The sequence below is a fragment of the Emydura macquarii genome, unplaced genomic scaffold (genome assembly GCF_026122565.2).
Source record: "Emydura macquarii macquarii isolate MOO-44397 ecotype Brisbane River unplaced genomic scaffold, CSIRO-AGI_Emac_v2 contig_2205, whole genome shotgun sequence".
In the NCBI taxonomy this organism is placed as follows: domain Eukaryota; kingdom Metazoa; phylum Chordata; order Testudines; family Chelidae; genus Emydura; species Emydura macquarii.
In genome coordinates this window covers 24,144,187-24,160,065 of record NW_027132342.1, presented here as the reverse complement: position 1 = coordinate 24,160,065, position 15,879 = coordinate 24,144,187, and the positions used below count along the sequence as shown (strand labels likewise).

The 15,879-nt window shown below is 36.4% G+C and overlaps 1 protein-coding gene across 9 annotated transcripts in view; it reads left to right on the top strand.

The window, feature by feature from the left end:
- The window catches only part of TMPO (thymopoietin), a 45,786-nt gene extending 31,070 nt beyond the window's left edge, over nucleotides 1-14,716 (top strand). Inside the window, exons 4-11 of one of the 9 annotated variants that reach the window (XM_067559755.1) lie at nucleotides 1,362-1,462; nucleotides 6,202-6,321; nucleotides 6,434-6,529; nucleotides 7,081-7,191; nucleotides 8,186-8,290; nucleotides 8,383-8,496; nucleotides 8,611-8,705; nucleotides 12,783-14,716. In XM_067559755.1, coding sequence (XP_067415856.1) covers nucleotides 1,362-1,462; nucleotides 6,202-6,321; nucleotides 6,434-6,529; nucleotides 7,081-7,191; nucleotides 8,186-8,290; nucleotides 8,383-8,496; nucleotides 8,611-8,705; nucleotides 12,783-13,080 — 1,040 coding nt within the window. In that variant the 3' untranslated portion in view covers nucleotides 13,081-14,716. The other 8 variants (XM_067559756.1, XM_067559754.1, XM_067559757.1 and 5 more) reach the window with 8 other exon arrangements.
- Nucleotides 14,717-15,879: the final 1,163 nt, after the last annotated feature.

Here is a 15,879-nt window from a genome sequence, read left to right as displayed (position 1 = left end):
TCAACAAAGCTGATTGGCCATCATCTATCAAGTGGCCATTTTCTGGCAAGAAAGGGGAACAGGGTCAAAGATTTGCATCTCTTCAAAGAAACAGCATGAGGTCTCCTTCCTCTATCAGATCTCCTGTCTCTTGGTTCTCAGCTGGAAATGCTTTTCAAAGTGGGACTGAAACTATAAAAAAGGAGAGGCAAACACCCCAAGAGACCTCTCCTCTCTGTCCTTGTCCATCTTATTCTTTGCACCTGAAAAGACAAAGGTTTGGTCTAGACTACAGACCTGTATCAGTATAACTGTGTCGCTCAGGGGTGTGAAAAATCCTACCCCCCCTGAGAGATATAGTTATACCAACCTAACCGTCCATGTAGACAACACTACATCAGCAGGAGAGTTACTCTTGGCAACATAACTACTGCCTCATGGGGATTAACTATGCCAATGGGAGATCTCGCTCCAGTTGCTTGGAGTGTCTTCTGATGCAGCTGCGCCAATGCAGCATTTCATGTGTAGACTTGTCCAAAAGAAGCAGTTGTTGGACTCTGGGAGAGGGGTCCTGACCTGAAGAGTTTGGTCAGTAATGCTGCTGGAAGCATCTGTTGAGAAACTTTTTAAATCTGATATGGTTTAAGTTAGTTACTAGAAAGCATTTTATCTTTATTTTTCTTTTAACCATTTCTGACTTTTATACCTCATAGATTTTAAGTGAGTACAGCAATCTTTTTTTGTATTTAATAAGCCTGTTTTATCTAATCTAGTATATTTAAGTTGAAAAGTCTGGATAACTTCATTTAAGATTTCAAGTTGTATATGTCCGTTATTCCCTTAAAAGAATAATGGACTTACTTTCCAGGAGAGGGCTGGGCAGTACAAGACATACATTTCCTGGAAAATCCAGGACTGGGAGAGTGTTGGGGTCACACTGCATTTTAACCAAGGCTGGTGAGAGCCAGGGTGTGACTGGCAGGCTGCAGTTAAACAAACACATCTGGGAGTGATCTGCATGCTGGTGGCTGTGTGAGCAGGCCAGGTTGGGAGTTACAACAGTAAGGGATTGCAAGGCACCCTAGGTTGCAGGGAAATGGTGAGACAGTTCCCCACTGGCCTGGATTGCACTCTGGTATGTCCCAAGGTAAACTAGCCCGTATTAGTTATATTAGGAAAATATTACAAGTTATAACTCACCCATTCTGGCAGTTAAATGGTTTATTTTAATAAAGTGCATTATTTGGGTTCTTTTATGGTCTTGACTGTTAAAAAATGTGGTAATCTTAGGTAACATTCTAAGTAAAATGTTAGTAGGCTCTTCTGTTTGGCAACTGCAAGAGCCAAAATCAAAGAGTAATGGTGACTGATTTTATTCCCAGATCCCAAGGTAGAGTTCAGGCTTGAAACAAGAGAACCACTGAAAGCCAAGACAAAGACTTCAGTAACACTCAAACAAAGAAGAGTTGTTGAACACAACCAGGTATCTTTTATTTTAATGGCATTTTCTTACCAACTGGCCACTTCTAGTTTGTGAATATGCTTGCAGTAACTGAATTTGTTTCATATTGCACTTGACTAATATTAGCATATGGTTAATATTTTAAGTGGGATAAACTGTTTATCACAAATTGTCTAGCACTCTTACTGTATTAAACACAACCCAAATCTTAGCTAATTCTGGAGCTATTTATTAATATTTTTGCCTACTCTGTAGCTCTTAAGATGAGCTGCTATAGTCTACTAAAGTTAGCTTTTGCTTTTTTGTATAGAATTGTAAGCATCACTGCTGTAGTTTAGGTTGCATAATGCTTTCCATTATGAAACTGTTTTCAGTTACTTATAAATTTGCCAAATTGTTGAAATTTCCTCGCTGGTTTTCTCCAGGGAAATTTTTGGAACCTGTAGAAAAACCAGCTCAGCAGTTCTCTCAGAACCAAGCTAGGAAAAATAAATTTGTTTGCTTAATTAAAATATCCTGGTATCTGTTTTGAGAAACTTTAGTGCCTCTGTGCTTTGGAGTGGGGAAGTTGTCATAAGAGAAGAACATACTATGTGGGGAAAAACAGTCTTCAGTTGCATGGTCACATACTATTAATGCATACACATTTGAGTATCTGACTTTGAAATGCAGATATACTCTAGCTTACTTGATGAAGGCTTTTTGTGTTTGGGTTTTGGGGGCGTGTAGAAGCACCCCATATACTATAATTGGTTTCTTACAAAGTGAGTTGATCATGTGGACTTCAGGAGTCTGATTTGTCAAATAGCTGTAGCTAATCAGGCGTTGTGAAGTTACAATATCAGAGTGAATATCCTTTTTGTCCAGATTAGTGTACTTCATGAGATGATCCAGTTTTGGATAGTAGTGGTGTAATGCTCTGGCCAACATTTCTTTTTTGCTGAAGATAGATAGTGGAGCAAGTATTTGAGTAACAGGCTTTTGCAGAACTTCACAATCATTGGTGCTATGATAGTGGGGGTAGCCTGATAGTACGAGGGGAAAAATAGAACATTTTCTTTTAAAATAGTGTTTCAGCCAGTGACACTAGTGTACACTGCTCTAAATCTTTACTTTCTCTAGAATTTGTCGCCAATGGCTGTCTCAGAAATGGTAAACGCTTACTAATTTTGTATATCTTTTTGAAAGAGACATTCAAGCACCACATAATTTTGTCTGAGCAGGGATGCACACAGACGTATGGTAATGTAACATTTTGTCACAACTGTACAACTTCACTTTGATGGGAATTAAAATCAAGGAGTCATACTGAAACACTTCCACTCTTTCCAGTTGATGCAAAAATTCAAAATCGTTGACTGCACAATATTCTTTTAAAGGATATTTAAACATTTCATCAGGCAAGAATTCTTTTTAAATGAAAGCTTCAAGTTAGATTCCTAAACGAGAGGTGTGATTTCCACACCCATTCCCCCCTCCAAAACTGATGCTCACCCAGCAGCTCCCACTGATTTCAGATAGAATGGAGATGTTGTCATGCTCAACACTCTTGAAAAATTAGGCCTCTCTATCCTGGAGTGTGCATATATTTTTCAAGAGTGAGCATGCCAACATCTGTCATGTTGAAATCAGTGGGAGCTGTTGGGTGCGCATCAGTTTTGAAGGTGGGGGGGAATCATCATTTTTGGGGGGAATCATCATTTATATTTAATGGCTGTAGTGTTTAGTTTCTCCCACATTGTTAACTTCAACATATGACTTAAGAAAACAAGTCAAATAGAGTGATAACTTACCAGGTATTAAAGTAATGGCAGGAAAAAAACTAGAAAACCTAAAGTGACATTACTAAGATATAAAGAGATAAGATGGGTGAGGTAATATCTTTTATTGGACCAGCTTCTGTTGGAGAGAGACATGCTTTCAAGCTTGCCCTGTGTAAGCTCGTTTCTCACCAACAGAAGCTGGTCCAGTAAAAGATGTTACCTCACCCACTTTGTGTCTCTTATACCCTGAGACCAACATGGCTACTACAACATTGCATATTACTAAGGCTTGGCATCCTGTTCTAGAACCATAAAGGGAAACAAAGTTAAGACAAATAGTGGATTGTTCATGTGATCCATGATCACAGAACTTCACTTTTTGAGTATTGTGAAGTAATTGCCTTAATGACCATTTTATTAAAATGTGCCCCTTGAACGGACACACTCGGCAAAATACCTATATTCAGAACAAAGTCCTTCTCTCCCGGGATTCCCAAGAGATCAAATAGGCCTTTCAGTGTCACCTGAATCTCTTTAATCTTGCCAGTTTGTCAGACCAATAGAAGAAATATATCTCCGAGAGAACACCCTCAGAAAACAACCTGTTTTCACAGTCTCTTAGATTGAACAAGTGGATGTTATTCTGACTTTCTTACCTGATCATTTGAGGTATCTACGGCCCCAAACTAAGTATTTCAAATGTATCTGGTCTGCCAAAATAGTACTCTGCTTTAATTATGAAAGTATAAAGGTTTACTGTCAGTAGCTTCTTTATAATGTCATATAGGTGCAGTTTTCAGACTCAGTGATGTACAATTAAGTATCTCTGAGATGGTTTTATAGTGTGTTTTCTTAATAGTCTATAGTTTAGAAAATATTCCTGAAAATATTCATGACCCAGTGTTAATTGATCTGGTATTTTATCCAGTTCAGCGGGTTGACTTGGAATCAGAATAGCTCCATACAGTTCTTTCCGAGTGATGAATATTCACTGGTTCAAACTATAATAGTCATCTTTTAGTTAGGCTGACCTGAACCAATTAATATTCTTTAAAATCTAGTAAATGGAATTGCTAAATGGCCACAGTAGAGGCTGAAGGTACTCTGAGCTAGTTAAAGCTGCAAACAGTATAATGTAAAACCTGTAACAAGCAAAGATTTATGAATGAATTTCAGTAATGTAAAGCAAATTTTCAAAATTATTCTTGCTTTTTAGGGAAGGAAATAATCCAGAATTTGGGGGAAGGGAAGATGGAATTAGTTTTGGAAGGAAAGAATTGTTTGTTTTTAGAAGCCAATGTTGGCTGAAAACCTAGATGGGATTAGAGAGGGGCTTCTCGTTAGAGTTCTCTTACAATTTAAAGAAATATTGCAGACAGTTTAGGCTGAGATTTGTCCTACTACATGAAATTTAGAATCTAGTGGGAAGTGATGTCTGTATTCTCAATATCCAATTAAAATTCGCCACTTTAATCACTGAAAAATTTAGAAAATGATAATTTGCCTAACCTAAACAAAACTCTTGTGCTCCCTCTACAGGATTTGTAGCAACAACAAACGGAGCAATCTCTAGTTTTTGAACTGTGCAGAGAACCCTGCTATTCAACTTCTAGCTATATTAGAATTATTTGATTGAATGACACTTTTGACTGGAAAAGAACAGTAGATAATTTTATCTTCCAGCCTTTCCATTAAAGGCTTGCAAAACATGAAAGTGTTCTGTGGCCTGACCTTGCTCCCATTGCGTCAGTGGGATCTCCTACAACAGAAAGGAGGATCCATCATTTTTCTTGTGTATTTTTTCAGGGCCCATCCATAACTTTCTATGAACTTGGTAATATTCTCAACCTGAGTGGGTTTTTCTGATGTGTCAGGAAGATCTGTGTTATAAATGATAGCAGCAAACTACCAGACTTTCTGAACTTATTTAAAAAAAAAAAAAAAAAAAAAAATCAGGAAAACATGGACATCACATTGGTTTTTCTACTGGCTTCAAATTATTTGCTCACTTTTACTAGTGGAAACATCTTTTCTTTGAGTATTGTTTGTCTTTTTAAAAATACAATAATAGTAATTCTAGTTTTAACCCTTTATGTTGGCTATTTTCTGGATTTGGGATTTCTAATTTTATTTCAGGTTGCCAGTGTAAAATTGCAGCTTTTTATGCTGCTTCTGTGGATTTAGGGTCTTTCCTCACTCTTTTGAGACTTAACCTGAAGAGGGTGTTACCAGTGATTTAAACCACAGTTCTGTTGTTACTGTGGTGAATGACCTATAAAGCCATTATAAAACTCCTTAAGTTAAATCTTATTCTAACACTAGTATGGCATTTGTTTTTAGTATCTAATAGACTGTCTTAGGCTTGATTAATTATGTCTAAAGTCTTGGTTATAAGGAATTGGTCAAGCTTAATTTATGGTGTAAAACTTGTTACCATTATAGGTTAGACTTTCAAAGGCAAAAATGATAGTTAGACAAATAATTTATTATGAATTTCAAACTTTGTGCGCCTTTGACAACCTTCACCATCTTGTGTTCAGAAAAGATAAACCCTTTACTTAGATGCAAGTTTTGGTGACACCTCTTTCCACAGATAACCAAGAGGCTTGTTTTTTATCAAGGCAGATGAGATATCCAAGTTAAATGTAAAATGGCATATCAGGTCATCATTATTGGTTCTTATCCAGAGATCAGGTTTTAGCCAGTGATGATGTAAATCATTTATACTCTGCTTACTAGAGATGGTAGCTTTCACTTTGTTCTGATAATCATAATGCATTATCTGTTCAACTCCATAAAAATAGGAATTGTAGTGTTGAGCACAATCACTTGATATCCAGCATTAATGCACTATTCTAGAAGGCAGGATATTTGGAAAGCAAGTGTGCTACACACATACATCTGGAATATGCATGCTACTATGGCTTTTAGTTATGAACACTTCAGTGTTGGGACATGGCTTTCATATGCTTGCTAATGTGTTTGATGCTTGAATAGAACTATTCTCAAGATGGAGTTACTGAGGCTATCTGGACAAGTGGATCTTCAAAAAGTGGACCTCTGCAGGCAATTTCTAGGGAGTCTACAAGAGTATCAAGAAGAACACCAAGGAAAAGGGTGATGAGAGGCTTATTGCAATCTAGACTTGTTTTACATTTTCCTGAGATGTCAGGGCCCTAGAGACTATTTTTTACACTCACTGTTTTTGTTTTGTTTTTTAAACAAACAGGTGGAAACTACAGCACAGTTGCCTGTAGATGATGCAGTAATGTCAGAGAGTACTCCCATAGCTGAAACTATAGTGGCTTCAAGCAACGAGACCCTAGTAAATATATCTAATTATACAAGTGATATCCTTCTGTCATGTACCTTTTTAACTTACACTAGAAAGCGTTTTCAGTTTAAACAAATCTAACTATACTTAATAACCCACAATACTTAATGTATTTTTACTTTTTGTCAAACATGTTTCCCTCTCCATTTATCAGTCTTATATGAACATATGTTCTTGCACCGTCCCCTGAAGCCTCCTACTGCTGGCCTGATCTGAGCCAGTATGACAGTTCCTGTCTTCTTAAAAGTGGGAGGTTGGGAGACTTCAATACCACAACCTTTATGGAGGGTCCCTTTTATGTAATTTATGTGCAACAAACCTGCTTGAGTGTTTGCGAGCCTCTCTCATTAAACAGCTTAAGAAAAAAAATGCTGAAACTATATCTGCAATGTATTTAGAATGTTCATTCCAAAGTAGCTCACCTTAAATCTTTTTTTGAATAACTTTTAGCACCCAAATGTTTAACAAAGATTTTGTCATCTTATTTTTGTTTTTCTATTGTATTTTGGTTAATTCAGTCTGAACAATTTGAATCTCAGCAGGTTGTCAATAGGGTGCCTGGAAATTTCAAGCATACAGCTCCTACACTGTCAATCAGTGAATTCTCAGACTTGCCCAGAAGAACACCAAAGAAACCATTGCTGACAGCTGAAGTAAATGAATTAAAATTTAGATTGCTATCCTTATTCTTTCTGGACAGAATTCTTATAATTATTCATTCCCACTTCTGTGGGAATGAGGGTGTAGTGTTGTAACAGCATGAGGATATACAGATCAAACTAGTGTTGTACAACGGCTTGACTCATGAATTTAGGGTTAAAAGTTTTGCCAATAAAACACCTGTTTAGTTTTGAGCCAGTCTGCATTTCTGGAGTCATGTTTGCAGTTTTTGTGCTACTTCTGTCATCAGTGTAGCATGTTGCTTTTTTATACAATTTATACAATTCAGGTTAGTTCAGTAGAGATGATGGGGTACATGGCTCTTGAATTTTGAAAAATTGATCCAAGTCTGTGGCTTAACTTAAAGCATCAAATAGCAGGTTTATTTTAAACCAAAAGTCTCCAAGGTAATATTACCGGAGTAGATCTGCTTATTGTTTTAATAGATAAAATGCCCCTGCCTCTTCATCAGCTTATTGACTTTAAATTTTAGTCCTTGAATATATTATTTCTGGAAACATTTTTATGCTAAAAATTTAGACCCAATATGATGCATCTGATGAAGAGCGTTTCTGCCCATGAAAGCTTATGGCCAAATAAATTTGTTAGTCTTTAAGGTGCCACAGGACTCTCGTTGTTTTGAGACCTAATATTGTACACTACTCTGCAGCATTACTATTTTCCAAATAGAAATCAATAGAATGTATCACTTTTGCGTTGCTCATTTTAAATAAAACTTGTATGTAAAAATAGATGAGAAAGATTTAACTAAAAACTACCAACTAGTGGCTCTGTTTTCAGATGTGTGTCCACATCTTCATGTATTATGTGAAATGGGCTACTTCATTTGCATACACAGATGATCTGACACCATGTTGGTAACAGATCTGACTGAGCACTGAGCTGATACCTATTAAATTTAAAAACTAGTGCTTTACTGTCTCAAACCCAATAAGCCTTTGCAGTCACTGTTTTGCTATATTTCAGCACTTTCGCTTACCACAGCAAGAGGAAACAGGTAGTCCTCATAAAAGTATTGTTAACATTGGTCACACACAATCCAGTGATCTGCTCAACACAGCCATGATAGAGGTGATGAATAATCCCTTTTGATCATCTGTATTGTTGTCTGATTGGTGTATAAGTATTGCATAAGTAACAACAAAGTATTCTTCATGTTGAAGGAAACTGGGGACAACGCTGAATGCATCTGGACACCAAAAATGACTAGACAGCCACCAGTAACAATGTTTAAACCAGCAATGAAAATCCAGGAAAGATTTCTTAAAATTCACTGGGTGAACCAAATTCTCCCTTCCTAATCACCTAGGGTTATGGTCACTCTAAATATCTATACTATAGCTTTTCCTCTTGTTTGGTAAGGTTTATAATTCTTTTATTTATTTCTCTAGGTGGTGGAGAAAACACTAGCAGAGGAACGAAGAGTAGAAAGAGATATTCTGAAGGAAATGTTCCCATATGAAGCATCAACACCTACAGGAATTAGGTACAATTTAAGTTTTTTATGTTTCACTCAATTTTAATAGAACAAAGTCATTTTTTTCCGGATTTAACTAGGTTGTATTGTTAGGAAATCTCTAAGAATTAATCTGTACTCTAACTCAACCTCATAGCACACTATAGAGCTAGATGGCACACCTTTCTGCATATAGGTGTATGAATTTTAACTTAGCCAAGGTAAATTCAGTTTTAGTTCTAATGGGATAACAAGGGTTTACTCTAGTATCACAAATGTAATTGAAATGTGCTGTGATTTAAACTGCAGATACTAGAAGTAAATAGGCCCATTTATAAACGAATTAATAATCCTTCTTTTAAAAAATTACACAAATTAGTCCAGTTTAATTTCTTCTGAAATTAATTCCAGTATTCCACCCTGGGATTTTAAATAGGTTTTGAAAGTTTTTTTTACCATTTCTATTTGAAGTTAAAAATATCCTGTTAGCTTTGTGTTTCAGGTAGAAAGATATGCACAGGTCCAGGACACCCATTTTTTTTTTTTTTAAGTACTGTTCCAGCAGATCACTGAATTCAATTGCCATAATGGATCAGCTTGATAGTCTACATAGAGACCAGATACTGAACTGACATTGGTCAGTACACTACTTCAAAGGAAAGTGCAAAAAAATTGGTGGAAAATTATGGAATAAATTGTCCATAACTTTCCCTTATTTCTTAATCTGTCAGTCAGTGATTGGTTTATGCACTGAAGCATGGTGGTGTAGGCATCCTGCCTAATGTAACTAGATGTTCTCATCTCAATAGAAATTTCAGTCCTAAATCCCACTTTAAATCTCTTTAGCTTTTGGCTGCAATATCTTGATGCAGAGAATTTCATGAGTCAATAGATATTGTGTTTTTAATTTAAAAGGGATTTTACTCTAAAAGTATGTCGACTTTTGAATTCCATAAATCTCCTTTCCTTCTTGTACAAAGTAGGAAGGTAAAAAGGAACATATGACTTGACTTCCCATACTATTCATTATTTCGTATTCTTCTATCATATGCCTCTTATTTGTCTTGCTTCTAAACTAAGCAACCCCAGTCTCTTTCGAGTTTTCTACTTACCAAAAGCTTTGTATGCTTCCTGATTCCCATCATTTCTTTATGAAACCACTGAAATTTCTGCTAAATCTTTTGTGATGGGATGAGCAGACTTAAAAACAGTAGTCAGTGTACCACTGACTTTTAAAATAAGTATATTTCCCATTCTTGTGTATCCAAATGCTTTGTTTTTGGCTGCTGCTATAAAGTGAGAATTCTTGTTCTCAGCTTGTAATCTGTAACATTTAGAGGTCAGGGCCCCATTGTGGTAGCAATCTTCCAAACATATAACACAGGTGGTCTGTGCCCAGGAGCTCTTATAATAGACAACAGTGGCAACAGCACAGACTGGGAGTATAAAATAACAATGAGATGTGCAGGGGTTCTCAAATGGGGGTTGGGACCGCTCAAGCGTTGTGAGATTATTATGGGAGCTGAGCTGTCAGTTCCCACACATGCTGTGGCTGCAGCTGTCAACCCCATGGATGGCTGACAGCCAGAGCTCTTCAGATATGCCTGACTGGAGAGCAGCGGCTGCTGGCTAGATGCTTTGAAGGGAGTGGCCCCCCCTGCAGCAGTGCAGAAGTAAGGGTACTATGGCATAGGGATGTGGGTGGCATGGCATGGGGGGGTTGTCACAGCCTGAAATATTTTCAAAGAGGGTACCAGAAAAAAAAGTTTGAGAACTCCTGGATTAGAGTAATAGGCTTTCACTGAGCTACATGCACTAATGACCATGTCTCTTCTTTACAGTTGTTTGTTGTTCACTGAAATGAAGTGTTGAGTATTCACTTCTGGTGTGCAGGAAGCATTGACATTATTACTGGAGTTTAAAATGTCCAACAGAGACAGTTTGACTTACAGGGCAGTTTTATTTTTAAACATTGCATACCTCAAAAGCACGTATAATTTCCTAACTATTAGAATGTATCCATGAGTCTGCCCCCAGGTCCCTAAAATCAGGGACTTCCTCTTTATTAGTATGGACCCTGTCTGCTTGCTCTGATACCATTGTAGGGCAAGGAAACTAGTCTCTCCCAAAGCAGCTTTTCTTGATATTTGCACTGCTGGGTTGGCTAACTCCACCTCTTTACTCTACTTTTCCTTCCCTGAGAGAGCACAATGATGAGAGCTAAGATCTCCACCAAAACTCTTTGCTCCTTAAGTAAAGAGGACACTAATCACTAACAAATCTCTCTGCCAACCCTGGAGCCACATCCAATCCACCTTGGTGAACAAGACAAATGAAACTGTCTTTGGGTGGTGAGGAGGTGAAACACTGAGAAACTGTCGATGAGAATGTAACAAGCAAAAAAGTAAAGTACCAGACATAATTAAGAAAACACATTATCTTCTCTCTTTCATTACATCCTGAGTGAAAATGCATATAGTTCAGGCATTTCTCAATCTATTCTTTTGGATTGGTATGAAGTGTATTACCCCAATTTCCATTCAGGCTTTCAGCCATATATAAGCACCTGCCATAGCAGAGAGAGCACACAGGATCCAGCTTTCTCAAAACCCATGAAATGGATATTTCAGATCAGAGCACATAATCTGTATCTTGGAGCCATACATTTCATATTATTCATATCAGAAGCAAAATTCAATTTGAAATCTCTAATTCCACACCTCGGCTCAACAATATGTGGGATTAAATTGATGCAGTGTTTATAACACTAATGTGCATCTATATCTAGGTAGAAAGCATAGAGGGGCTATAATTGGTCCTCTTTCTTGCATGACTGTATACATTTTGGGATTAAAAAGGAGTTTTGAAGCTTTTGTAAATCTTACAGGGAGACTAGAAATAGAAAGTAAGTAAATGTTGCATTGAAAGCCTATTTATTCTATTTTAGTACAAGTAAAAAAGAAGCAGCTCATAAGAAACATACTTTTCCCTGGAAAGCTAATCCTTCATCTCCCCTAGTTGGCATTTCTCATGTGTAGTGTTGGGCTTTATATTATATATAAATTCCATCAGTAGATGTGGAGAGTAGGGAAATCTTATTAGTGTCACTTTTTTTTAATTTAATTTAATTTAATCTCTCACACATAGCACCATTCTAAATGCTTGTGCAGCTATATTATTAGCATTTATAACTAATAAGTATGTATTAATCTTTTTCTGTAGTTCCTTCCCTCAAAGTAGGGGACTTAAAATCTGCAAAGCTGTTTCAGACTGTAAATACAGTCTTCATGCTATTGATAGAGTTCAGCATAAACTGACTTGTCTACAGACTTCCTACCTAGGACCTGATTCTGCCACCGTGCTTCATAAGTAGTGTCACTGAAGTCGGTGGAGCTGCTGAGAACAAGGCACTATTCAGCATGAGTAAAGATGGCAGAACTGAGCTCCCTAAGAGTGGCCTCTTAGGTCACTGCTTTGGGCACTGCAAACACTTTTAGGCTACAAATTGTCTTTCAAGACTTGGGTCACATTGCATGTCGACTTGTGGAATTTGCAAGGTATCTTCTAGTGGGTTTCTGAGTTGCCATCTAAAAACTATTTCCAAATTGACATTGCATTCACTGCCACTTTCAAATGTGGCTTTTAAACTTTAATTAACTTCACTGTGATATGCAAGAGTGATATGTGGTAGTACTGCAGGCAGTCACGTTTTCTATTAATTGGATACCCTAATATCCTGCTTAATAAGGCCTGATTCAAAACCCACTGAAGTCTTCAGTGGCTTTGAATCAGGCTCATTATTATATCCTGTTTTGCTTTGCTTGATACCTAAGTCTGACTATTTATGTATCCTATCAATCTTTCTGTCTATAGGGTTGAAAGACACACTTCACAAGTGATAGGAAAGAGAAAGTAAAATATGAACTGTATTCCTGAAAACTTACCTTTGTGGGCACTCGTGAAATCTGTCCTTTTAATGTCTTAAAACAGAGTATCTGACATGCATTCTGATCCTTGATGGATCTCTAATCCATTTAAACTAAAACCCTTTTGTACACTTCAGTTTGCTCACTTAAACATGACTAATTTATTCTTTTTAATTAACAGTGCTAGCTGCCGCAGACCAATCAAAGGAGCTGCTGGCCGACCTATAGAGCTTAGTGACTTCAGAATGGAGGAAAGCTTTTCATCTAAATATGTTCCAAAATATGTTCCCTCAGCAGATGTCAACCCAGAGAAACCAACAACAAAAAAACGCTCCATTCCCATGTGGATAAAGATTCTGCTGTTTGTTGTTGTGTCAGTCTTCTTGTTTGTGGTTTATCAATCTATGGAAACCAACCAAGGAAATCCTTTCTCTAGCTATCGTAATGGTGCCTCTGATGCAGATACCGCAATTGATTGATCATTTGTATGGCACACCCAGCTTGGTCTCCTGTTTTTTAATTGTAGAAAAAAAACTCTTCTGCCCTGTTGTCGTCTCAAGGACTGCTTACAAATGTGATCGCAACTTGACAAATTGAATAATGAAACAAAAATAAACAAGACAATATAAATGGACATCCGTAACTTTTTCCGGACTAGTAGGAGATCACTTTGTGCCATATGAGTAACATTTTTTAGATCTCTGGGACTTTTTGTAGTCTTTATTTTTTTAATGTGGACATCTTTAAATTCATTTTTGAGAAACTGTATATTTGTTTTTTGCAAACTTGGAAACTGAGAAGGGCAAAAATGTAGTAAAATGTGAAGCTGTGTTTAAATGCTTTGACTATGTATAGAAAAGAGGTTGTACTTTTTTTCTCTACTACACAGTGAGAGGGGAGTGAGGGGGAGGAAATAATCTTAACATGTGACAAAGGGAAATGCATTCTTGGATGCATTTTGCTGTAACTGTTCAGCTGAATTTGATATATTGTAGCTTGTAGGGAAAGTATGGCAATAATCTCTTCTGTAATACTGTAACTTTTTAGTAACTGTAAACCTGTTGTATACATTTCTGTAAGGTCTTAGTAACATAAGTAGCTTCATTTAAGCAGAACATCAGTTTTTTTAATTGTAGCCCTTCATTGTAGTGATTAATACTGTTGTAGGAACCTAATAATTACAGATCTAATTGGCAACAGATATATCTTTATAGAGGAACTTATTTATTAGAAATATGTGAGGAAAATAAAATATGCATCAAATATAATTTGCTACCAAAATATTTGGATTTGTGGGAGGGAGGGGGCCTGAAGGACTCAAATTCTAAAGCACTATGCTACATCTTAAATTTTTGACCAACATGATTCAGACTGCAGATAAAATTACTGCAGGGCTATGTTCTTCAAACATAATTTGTCAAGTCTTTCCCACAATTTTAAGATGATACTCCTTGCAGATGTTCATGTAAAAGTATGTTGCTTCTCTACTCATCTTGGATATTGTCTATATCATGAAGTTTCATACTTAAGATGTGAAGAGGGCATTGTTATGCTTTTTTTACTTTTAATTTAAATTAAAATTACTAATTTTGGATGCAGTTGACTATGTTTTTTCCTCAGTGGAAATATGCCTAAACATTCTAAATTCCATAACCTAATTACAGACAGCTAATTTTTTCCCCAACCAGTGAAGTCTGAAATGCAAATTGAATACAAAGTGAATGTATAAGACTGCAACATACAGTTGTTTAGTCTTATACTTCATATTCTATACAAAATTACAATTGTAACCTTATAAAAGTGGTACTTCCTCTTTAAAAAGCTTAGGATATAAATTAATATAGTTGAGTATCTTTTTTACTGTAACCAAAAACAATGTAATATTTAGTTCATAATCATTCTTACGGAAACTCTTACTTGCTATGTACTTGAGGGAACTTTTTCTTGTATTTAGTAGCAAAGCAATAGTTTTTTGTCTAAAATAAGTGCTTCGGTTCTTTTAATTTCTGTTTTTAATAATCCAATAGTAAAACTTGTGTTCATCCTCTAGAAAACTGTAGAAGAAAACATTAATTTTTGGTGTCTGTGGAAAAAATAAAGATGATGTAATGTGTATTTTATTTCAGTTTTCTTATGACAATAAGTGCTATCAGTTATTTTTAATATGCTGTCTTGTGATATTTCTAGAACATATTCTAGAAGCAAAAGCAAAGCAGTTCATAGAATCTAGAACTTAGAAATATATAACAATTTTAAAGCCTTCTGCCACTGAAGTAAAAAAATTTAAACATTCCCATAATACAGTTTCACTGTGTAATCATTAACAGATCCCAGTTCCCTCTTTGTTTTTGGGAAAATGTCTTGTGTAACGGAGTCCAATTTTATTTATCTAGATATACCAAGTTGGGCTTTACTCCATTTTGCTTTTACTGAACTGAGAGATTTAACTTACTTCACTTGCTCGGGCATACAAAACCTGTTATGGTATAGCTTTACAAAAAATTCTTCTGGGTATTGACCTGTTTCCAAACTTTCAATTTGTTAAAATTGAATTGTATTTTCCAGTGAATGTTGTTTTTTCAGTCAATTGTGCATGCTGCAGAGATTTGTATGAACCTTTTTAAAGGTATAGCAGAAATAGCATAACTATACATTATATTGGATTTATGGCATTCAAGTTTTCTGTATAAAAGGCAAACCATTTTTAAGTATATTCACTTTTATCTAGCGAGACGAGTGTGCCTTTTATCTGATAACATTAGTATGTAACCTTTCTAAAGGTGCTGAACATGTGCACTTTCAAATAATTGCAGTGGACGTTGGGGTCACTCAGCACTTATAAAAAATAGGCCAGTAAAGATCAGTTATCAAAACAGTTAAGATCAAGTTGATCATTATAGGTATCATCTCTTCAGCATCTGGTAATAGATTATGGGCCAGATCTATAAAGGGACAAAGTGTCACAACGTTGAGAGTTGCAATGCCTAACTTCCCAGTGGAATCCACAGCCCTGAGTTTGGTGCTTAGACTTAGTTTGGTGCAGTGCAGGGGGAGAGTAAGCACCTACAAAGAAGATTCACAAAAGCCAGAACACTGATTGAGGTTAAGGTAGCCAGTAGGAAATGGGTTGGGCCCCACCCCTGAGGAAGTTGGGCACGTGTAACATTTTGGTCATAGAGTTCAGGACAGAAGGGACCAATAGATGATCTAAGTACCCATACACTAAAATTAAACCAACATTTTGTTTTTAAAGAAAAAGGAAGAGGTTGGAGTGGTGG